Source organism: Curcuma longa, chromosome 21 (genome assembly GCF_044706935.1).
Source record: "Curcuma longa cultivar G26 ecotype Majalengka, Jawa Barat chromosome 21, ITB_CL_G26_1.1, whole genome shotgun sequence".
In the NCBI taxonomy this organism is placed as follows: domain Eukaryota; kingdom Viridiplantae; phylum Streptophyta; class Magnoliopsida; order Zingiberales; family Zingiberaceae; genus Curcuma; species Curcuma longa.
In genome coordinates, this window is record NC_133881.1 from 2,548,145 (window position 1) to 2,558,523 (window position 10,379).

Genomic DNA, 10,379 nt, shown 5'->3' on the forward strand with positions numbered 1-10,379 from the left:
TACACTAATAAAACGGTGGAGGGCATATCTAATGAATAGGGCATTTAATAATTTCCCTATTATTAATTTTATAATGTAAAAAATAGAAGAGGAAAGTCGTATATTTAGAAAATGGATTCGTTTTTCAATTCGTGTTAAACGATAAGAAATTGCAGGAGAAGAACGGGTGCGCATCACAACTAGAATTCTCTATATAAATAAAGAATTGACTTTGTCAAGAAAAGTTCATTTGAGTCTCAAATTCAACTCCTACAATAAGCTCCTCCTCGAGTATTTAGTATCATCAAGAAGATTATAGAGATACCACCAACAATCTATTTGTGATATGAAACAATAAAGATGGTGTATGATTATCTACTACATGCCCTCGTTTCATCATGAATACAAGTATCTAATTCATCTACTATAACGTGTGAGACAGCCAAATTCCATGAGTCATTACAAGAACACAGGCTGCAACGGGTGACGATATTCCGCATTATAGTATTTACCAGTCAAAAACAACTACCTGCTTAACTTAATAGGTAGGTAGGTTAACAATCAGATGCCTCCAACTTTTCTCCCTTCCAGTAGATGGTCTGGAGAAGATAACCAGAATCATCTTCAAAGCCACAAATCTTAATCCGGTTATGGTTTTGATATCCACATGGAAGGGGTTAAGTACTCGAGTGGAGAACCATTATCATGTGCGCATGTCGTGTTTGCAAACCGGGCAAAATGTTCCCCACTTGGTTAACCATGAATCCACACACACCAAATGGAAGTCTGCAAAAGTGCTTTATAAATGTTATTGAAATAAAGGGTGTAATCATTATTGAAAAGGTGTAGATTGTAAAAGAAATGGCAGAGTGAAATTATGAAATAAAACCGAGAAAGCTAATAGAATGAAGCAGAGAAAGGTTAATTAAACAGAGACAATGCAAGAAAGCAATGCTTTTTCAAGTTTCCTCTGGCTTATATTAAAAGCTACTAAATAGATTAATCTTGAGAGATATGTTCTCAAATGCAGAGTAAAACGTGATTCTAGAAACAGATAGATTTTTATTTGACAAAGAACAAGTAAAGCTTATAAATTTGTATTGAAGCATAATTACTAATGCTTACCATGTTGACAAGGAAGAACTCTAAGAGACTCTCCATCTCTGTAATCTTCAAGGCAAATAGCACATGTCTCGGCTGTCTGTTTGCTACTTAAGAAGGCAGTTCTAAATGTGAGGCAGGGAAGTAGCTCAACTGCTTCTCGTTTCATGCTAGCAGGTGAGTTTTGTGCTCGATGTTGAAGAAGCCGACAGTTTCTAGCCAACATGAATACAGCAAGTACTATTATTATGAATACTAGAGATACAAAAGATATAACCAGGATGGTTCCAGCAGCTTCATCCATCGAGGATCCTATGCAACATTCCTCTTCTTCGCCTCGAGCATACTTCATCAGAGTCTCACCTGCCATCTTTGAAACAAACACTGCATGTATATGTATGCCAGAAGAATCTCCAACCACTGCAGCAACAGAAGCATGCAAATGCAAGGAGTAAGGGGATAAAAGAAACAGGTATGACATAGAAATTGCATAAGGGATACATCTAGAGAAAGCCTGAGAGAAAGCAATGTTTTAAAGTGTGGCTTATGTCTAGACTGCCTTATGGCAAGGAACCACATCGCATAGCTACACGGTCCCATGTGTTGTTGTCTTCAGTAGGCAGGACCAAACATTCTCACATGTTACTGGAATCAGAGGACACCCAAAAAATTGAGACCGTGGCTCATTTGAACCAGCTTAGATTGAAGTAAACAAAACAGACAAACAACCATCACTTTCCTTCATTTCTTCTCAAATAACAATGGCTTGTGTGATGCTCTTTCACCTTCTCAACCGTTTAATTCTTGTGAGTGTGAGGTAATTTTTTAAGCTATGTTCTTAATGTTGTAACTTGTAAGCGTTAATTTATATGCTTGTTTTGCAAGTTTTACAGTATGCATGATACTTACATATAGCCAACCTTACGATCATTAAGACAAATTTTACAGTGTCTGGGCCATATATATAAATATAGCATTGTTGATTGACTAGGTTGATAATTATACTTCATTATATATATATATATATAAAGCATTTTTATCAATATATTTTTTTATTAATATGGACTGCATACGTGGGACAATAGGTCAAGCAAGCATATGCCACCTACATATGTTTTTGAAACTTTGGTGCAAAGCAATTCAAATGGCTTGGAAATTGACTATCCGCCCTTAATATCACATTTCAAGTTGTGAATCACTGTAGTAACCACAATAAAGGTTTACCAACAATTTGGGTCAGACTCAAGTATGACTATATAAATCAGCTTTAACATACAATCCTCTATATATATATATATATATATATATATATATATATATATTTGCACACATTCACCTCTTTGTTAACACAACCATTTAACATGCAATCGTGCATCTAAGTATTATACACACCTAAATCCTTATGATTAACACAATCAAGGATCTCTCTCTCTCTCTCTCTCTCTCTCTCTATATATATATATATATATATATAATAGACATATTACCAGACATAGTAATCACATCAAAAACTACTCTGTACACCTGACCTTCTAGTGAATCCTCTTTTCTGGCCATTCAATTGAGCCTGTCAAACCAATATAATCTTGTTGCCAAACAATTGAGATATTCTCTAACGACTTCTATAAGATCGTTTCAACTTGTAAATGTTAATTTGTACATTTGCTTTGAATATGTTTTATTACATGCATGATACTTACATGTAGTTGACTTTGAATAGTTGCGACAAAAGACAAACACAAATTGTTGTTATTCTTAGGATGATGGGGAATTGACAATGACAATGATAGAGATGATAAGTGGAGGTTGCAAACAAGTGGGGAAAACAATTTCCACTCATATTTTGATAAGAAGTCGGTTCCTACAAAATGCCCACATTTTCCATTGACTGATATTTAGTGTACCACACGGACTTAAGATGCATCTCATGGACCTATTACAATTATATCTCCTATCTACATCTAATAATAGTGTAAGCTAACCATTCTGTTGCTCCCAAGCTGTTCTACTGATCAAGATATGACATTAAGGGTCAAACTACAAGCTTCATTTTGTTGTTGTACCAAACTCCAAGCACATTCTCCTCGAACTTGACATATCTTGACGCATTTTGACATCCATTAACCAGCTTGAGAAGATAGGTTCACTAGCTAGCTAGGGACAAAATACAAATCTATAATTTAGATCATTTAACAAAATCTGCAGACATTCAAAGACTTCAAAGTGCCGAAAACTTGCTAGTCAGTCGATTCTTTTAATCGCATCACAAACATGAGCGCAAATTGATGGAAGAATCAAAAAGGGGGTAAAAAGAGGGAATTTTACGTAGATATTCTTGGACGAGAGACCACAGCAGATCCATCGAAGAAAGAGTGGGAACGAAATAGGAACATTGGGCACTTACTGGAGTACAAGCTGCTCTTCTCCTGGTCGTCGAATATTATGGCAGCCCCAAATCCCGCATCCTGCGCATTTCTGACCTTCTCCTCGAAGCTGCAAACACCCCTGGAAATCAAGACAAACCTCGAATCTCCTCCTCCGTCACCGTCGCCGAGAGCCGTCCAGTTATTGTCGAGACCGGAGCAAGCGTCAAGGGGTTCCGCGACGCGCAGCGAACCGCATATCCCGGATCCATCGATTGGAACAGCTGAAAAACGCCATCTGCAATTAGGGAATTCTTCCCGCTGCCCTAACCCTAGCACGGAGAGAGCAAGTGAAAGAGAGAGAGAGAGGGGAATGAGTATCACCAAAGCGTGCGGGAGCGTCGAGGAATGTGAAGGAGAAGGGCTTGGAGCGCAGGTGGACGAGCGCAGAGGAGGGGCGGGTCAGGGAGGAGAAGCAACAGATGAGGAATACGAGGGAGTAAGGGAAGAAACTGGCGGCGGCGGCGGCAGGGGAGGAGGAGGTCGGGTCACGATTGAGGCGTCGCCGAAGAGTCATCGGAGAGTCATTAGAGCGGGACTTGTACCGGCTCTTCCGTCGCCGTGCGTTCATCGGCGGCGAGCTTGACGTGTCGCCATGGGAGCGATGGCAAGGTGGTGTTGTCGGCGCACCCGCATTCGACTCTGCTGACACAATTTCGAGTGGTCGATTAAGAAAAAAGTAGTAGTCAGGGGGTGGAAATCAATAATTCCAAATTATTAATAATTTGGAATCTAAGTGATTTTTTTGGATAATTAGTGGATTTTGATTTGATTCACCTATCTTAAAAATTTAAAGTGCAATTTAAGATCTCTAAAATATTAATATATAATGAGATTCAAATTGTCCTCCTCCTTCCAAAAAAAAAATAAAATAAAATCCGCAACGGTCTCAAAAAGCTATAATTAGCCAATAACTCTGTTCCGTCGTAACAATTCCCTTGATTTTGTCGAGATTCAATAGCCCCATTGACTATCTAGTCCAAGTCCCACGGAAAATTTTCACCGACCCATCAGGAATAATCAACTTAACTCGCCAGGACGACCATCATCCTTTGATTCGCTCCCCATTTGGAAGAAAATTCTTGCAAATATATTGTAGCTGCAAGATCGAACCGTAGGTCTGAGTGACAACCTGAATGTTCTACTCGATACTATTGTCCTGGGAACTTAAATTGTCCTCTTTAAACCTAGCAAAAGATGATTACGTTCATCTGTCAATTTATAATCAATCATCCTATTATAGTAAGTCTGTAATTCTTTAGCCAACAGGCCACCTTGTGGGAGTTGTCCTCCTTAAATATGATGTTCCGATAAATAGATTCATAAATTATTGAGATAAATTATTATAGTAGATTTTTTATTATTGGATAAATTATTATAAGTATTTTTGAATTTACTCGATCAATAAATTAGTGAAAAAGATTATTCACTTTCAAAATTAATTGGAGAGGTAAGGATCTGGATATTTGATTTGAGTATTTTATTATTATATCACATCCATAAAAGCATTTTGTTATTCTTGATGAATAGTTTTTTATTCAAATCTAATTTTAAACAATTTAAATTTAAAATTTCAAAGTGTTTTTGAATTAATTTTGTTTTTTTCTTTGTCAAACCAATAAACTGAATTCTATCTACCCAAAGTGGAGGTTAGGTGTTGTTTGATGATGCCATCTCTTAATAGTAAATTGGTAGTCAGCAAAATTAATACTTCAACTAGTAAAATATGATAGGTAAAAAAAAGTTAAAACAGCAATCTTAATTATTATTTTTGTCAAAAGATCATTGACTCAAGTAAATTTTTTATTCTAAAAATATTTTTTATTTTAATATTATTATTACATATTAAAATAAGTTAATTCAACTCGATAAAAATTATATATATATATATATATATATGTTTGATATCCCGCGCGACTCATCCCTACGCGATCCGTGCGCGACCGCCGACCCCCGCCCACTTCCGCCGTCGTCGCGCCGCCGTCCGATCACCGCCGGCCACTGGACCCGGACTGTTGGATGCGCAACTCGCCGGCGCACATTCTAGCATCGGATTCCGGCCGGATTACGGCCGGAATCTGGCCGGAAACAGGGACAGTGCCCAACGGCCACTGTCGGCCGGAAATCAGCCGGATTCCGGCCGAATCGCGGCCGAAAATCAATCGGATTCCGGCCGAATCGCGGCCGGAACCTGGCCACCAGTCCGGCGCCGGTGAGTTGCGCATCCATCGCCGCCGGTACGGTGGCCGGCGATGGCCGGACGGGGGAGCGGCAGCGGCGAGAACGCCGACGACGTAGAGAAGCTACAGTGAATTTTTTTATAAACAGCCTGGATTTTTCGCGATGAACGGCCGGGATCGCGTGCGCACGGGGCGCGTTTTTTCATTCGCGCAGGATATCAAACTCATATATATATATATATATATATATATATATATATATTAATTTAGTCAAAATTATATAAAATTGATTAAAATTATTTAATATTATTAAAATTATCATAACTTTATTATTGTAGCAATTTAATGATCGTTATAATAATTTTAACTAAATTAAAATAATTTTAATTAAATTAAAACAATTTTAATTAAATTGAAAAATATTAATTAAGTTGATAAATTAAAATTTTCTATATAAAATATTTTATGTATAGTAATTTTGACTAATTTAAATTAAAAAAATAATTTACTTTAATAGGTTATTCTCTTCTGTTCTCTTCTGTAAACAAAAAAGGTGAAATCAACTACAGTTGGCCATGACGCAAGAGGATATTGCCTGGCTTCACCAGGATTTAAACTCTTACACTCTTCTACAATTCTGCTGCGTCATAACCAATTCAACTATGCCAGGTTAATAGGTTATTCTCTAATTGTTATAATAGTATTATATTAAAAATTATGATGAAATTTTTTATTATTATTATTTTTAATAAGAAGTGCGTTAGGGGTACTTTCTGATATTATAAATTTTCGCATGAGCATTACAAAACACTAATAAATCATTCCCAATGAGTTTATTATTTTACAAGATATAAATAATATTATTTCCATTTTTTTAGAACCAAATCAAAGTTTGATTTGTCCGGACATGATTTTTCAACTTTTGTCCAAATAATATAGAGAAAAATTATTCTAATTTAATTAAAATTATATATTATTATTATTATTATTTTTATTATTATATCAAAATAAATTGATTAATGGAATAATGGGCCTGGCTCCCTTCTCGTGGGAAGAAGGAAAACCATGGTGGCATGACGCAGTGGTTTAATTAAGCATCCACGGTTTGAATCTTAATTATACGATATAATTATGATCTTCACCTCGTCGCTTCGTCCCGAATAGAAAATAGATGTCGTGGTCCTAATTGAATATCGATCACATTAGATCGAAATTGATATGGTTTATCATATCTCGCCATAGAGGATAAGGAACCATGTGCTACGTCAAAAGCTTAGGTTGCATTAGTAAGGCTTACTCATAAAGTCACACAAAAAGAGTTTGATCGAATGGATCCCCACTAAAGTCTTGTATCCATGAACATTGGCTTTAAGGGAGACAAATTGGATTCTAAGATGGAAAGATCGAGAGCTAATTAGCTCTCGTACGCTTTATTTAGGGTTTAGGGTTTTCGATGTGAAAGGAGCCCTTAAAGTCTAATGCTTGCATCATTAGATAGAATAAAGATTTTAGGGTTAAAGCAAGAGTGTACTTTACTATATATATATACATTTCATGGATGGATAATGCATCCAAAGTTTAGATGAGGATTAAGGGAATCAAAACCTTAAATTCTAAACCCTAAAAAAAAAAAAGTCTACTTCAACCCACAACACTCTTTGATTATCTTATTTTGACTTAATAACATATAAGATACAAAATTAATTATTCACCTAAACACTATATTTGATATATTTTTCATTAAAATATATGTTTACATTTTTAAAATTTTGAATAAGAATAATGTCCAAATTTATGGCTCATAAATCCGTATTGTATTATGTTTTATATTTATAAATCAGTTTATATGATTAAACCTAAAACGTACATAATGAAGGTGCTAGAGACCATTCATTAGTGACAAACTCGAAGATGGATTTTGAGTTAAGGGATCAAATTACATTATTTTTTAAGAGGAAAAAAGTACATGTAATATTATAAAAAATGAATTTCTATAATTTTTATACGACAGTAAATAGTTTTAAGGAGTCCATTTTTTACTTTTTTTAATAGGGTAAAAATCAAATGGGTACCTCAATCTCAATTTAAGAGAAACATCGCATTGACGTCGCTTTTTCCAAAAAAAAAAAAAATCAAATGGCCTCTCTCATGATTTGATTTCAAAAATATCCTTGGATTTAACGCTATTGCAGAATCCATCGAATATCTTCTATAAATGTAGTAGCTACCGAATAACTTTTACACAGGTAGCTGTTACAATATATAAAAAATAAATAATTGCCACAAAGCTTTTAAAGTGAATTTAGGATTTATATCATGTAGAAGATATCTAGTAGTTGCTACAACATATAGAAGCTACTTAATAGTTGTTACAACATTTTTAAAGTGAATTTATAATTTAAAATTTAGGATTTACATCGTGTAGAAACCACTAAGTAACTATTACAACATGTAAAAGCTATTCGGTAGCTACTACAATCTATAAAAGTCACTCAGTAGATACTACAACGTGTTTAATGTGAATTTAGAATTTATGATTTAAAGTTTAAGATTTCTGAACACTATTGTATCAAAATACTATTTATTAATTTGATGAAAATTATTTAACCTTCATCGCAATTATTTTAAAATAATTGTACAAATTATATGTAACTACTACAACCCTAAATTTTAAATCTTAAACATGTAACTTCTACACAATGTAAATTCTAAACTCACTTTAAACACATTCTGAATAGCTTCTATATATTGTAATAATTACCGAGTAACTTCTATACGTTATAGTAACTAGCGATTAACTTCTAAAAATCTTAAATTATAAATGTTAAACTTACTCTAAACATTTTATAATTTCTACACATTTTGAATTTTTTATTATTTCTCTTATTCTCTTGTTGTTCTTGGATTGTCTCTTCTCTTTGACAACTGTGCCAACACTTAAAAACAGAGGAATCCCATGCGAATCTTTCTCAACCTTTTTTTCTGTTGTTGTTATTTACAAAATTCCATTTTGGAAACATCGTCTGATCACCGCCACCGCCACCTCTGTTTGAAGAAACAATTTCGCAGAGATCGAACAGGACAACTGAAAAATTATGCAATTTAGAATTATGCTATTGCAGGAGCAGTGTCCACGCCAGCGATGTGGCTGTGATGAATGAGGAGTACAAGATAGAGACGGCTCCTCTTGCGGTGGTTGCGTCGCCCGTAGCCAAGCTTGCGAGCCAAGAGTCGTCTTCCACCGTCAGCCCGCCGCCGATCTCTGATGATGTCGAAGTCGCAGTCGTCGTCGAGCTTGTCGAGGAGTTCCTCGATGATTTCTGGCTGCGAAGAGAGAGGGAAAATTTTCAGTTTTTTCTCAACAGAATTGGGTTTTTGAGATTGGCGGTGATGGAAAGGTGGGATTTTGATGCCTTGGGGTGGAGGATCCAGGGCAGAATGTGATGGTGTAGTCGGCGCCGCCGGCGCAGGTGAAGGTGGAGGTGGGATCGTCGAAGGCGTAGCTGTAGGATTTAGGGCACGCCGACTTGAAAATTTGGGAGTAGGTCGACGGTCGGCAGGTGGTGGGGTTGGCGTACGCGCCACTGCAGCAGAACTCCGGCGTGCCGAAGGTCTCGCACGCGCTGCGGCAGGCTTCGCCCTCGGCGGCGCGCAGCTCCGTGGGGCACATCCGGTTGAGGTCCGCCACACACCCTGTGGCGGCGCAGGAACCTCCGGCGCCGGGGGTCCCGCTGACCTCCACCACGATCGGGAGGTTGTAGCCGTCCACCAGGCTGACGTCGTAGAAGTCTTTCCCTGCCGATGAGGTCGCGAGCGTGAACTCAACGAGCGTCGCAGGCGGAGCCGCTCCGGCGCCGTCGCACTCCACCTGGCCGGACCCGCAATCGCCCGTGGCGCAGGACCACGCCCCGCCGGAGGCGGCAGCGGCGGAGCAGCCGGTCCGCGCCCAGAATCTCCCAGACCACCCCGTGGGCGCCTGAAAAGCGCGGGAAGACGCAGCGGGTAGCTCGAAGCCGGTGGACTCCAGCGCCGGGCTGCCGGCGTTGGACAAGATCCCCGGCCAAACAGTTTGCCCGCATTTGTTCACGAACGCGAATGTGCTCGCCTTCGCTGCAAAACCAAAAAAAATCTCACATTTTTATCCAAATCGCAAACAAATCGTCCCAAATCTTCACCTCCGAGCAACATCAACAGCAGCAGGTGAACGGCGAGCCATAGAACTGGGGACTCGCGCAAAGAAAACACAGTGCCCATATCGTGTTTGTTGAAATGCCTGTGAAGCTTCTTTTTCCAAATTTCAACGGCGACGTAAGAACATGAGCCAAAGAATGCCTTCTTGGAGTCACGAGTCACCGTAAACAGTAGCAAGGACAGCGGAAGGCAGCAGCAGCACCACCACCACCACCACCACCACCACCAACCGACAACACAATGAGAGAGAGAGTGAGGGAGGGGGAAATCTGGTGCTCGGCTAACTTGTCCATTTATAGAACAGAATTGGGCGAGTGCTTTGGTGATGAGGCTAACCGTGTAGTGTACTAACTAATGCCTTAGACATCAAGTTGCCTTCCTAAACAAGGAGGCCTCAATTACCACGAATTAGACAATTTAAAAGTGGTTTTAGACACTCATTAAGATAATTAGCATCTAGTTTTTAAGAATATCTTCGACTAACTCTGCCAATCACAGCACAGAT

At 38.2% G+C, this 10,379-nt stretch overlaps 2 protein-coding genes across 2 annotated transcripts; both read right to left on the minus strand.

Annotated features, from left to right (window-relative positions):
• Positions 1-254: 254 nt before the first annotated feature.
• Positions 255-4,145, minus strand: LOC141814394 (receptor homology region, transmembrane domain- and RING domain-containing protein 1-like). Its single transcript, XM_074702353.1, has 4 exons — positions 3,828-4,145; positions 3,485-3,727; positions 1,105-1,500; positions 255-765 (listed from the first exon to the last, which is right to left on the minus strand). The coding sequence occupies exons 1-4, from the start codon at positions 4,072-4,074 to the stop codon at positions 683-685; spliced, it is 969 nt and encodes a 322-aa protein (XP_074558454.1). The 5' UTR covers positions 4,075-4,145; the 3' UTR covers positions 255-682.
• Positions 4,146-8,719: 4,574 nt separating this feature from the next.
• Positions 8,720-10,037, minus strand: LOC141814393 (thaumatin-like protein 1). Its single transcript, XM_074702351.1, has 3 exons — positions 9,859-10,037; positions 9,097-9,793; positions 8,720-9,007 (listed from the first exon to the last, which is right to left on the minus strand). The coding sequence occupies exons 1-3, from the start codon at positions 9,935-9,937 to the stop codon at positions 8,797-8,799; spliced, it is 987 nt and encodes a 328-aa protein (XP_074558452.1). The 5' UTR covers positions 9,938-10,037; the 3' UTR covers positions 8,720-8,796.
• Between the last annotated feature and the right edge of the window lie 342 nt (positions 10,038-10,379).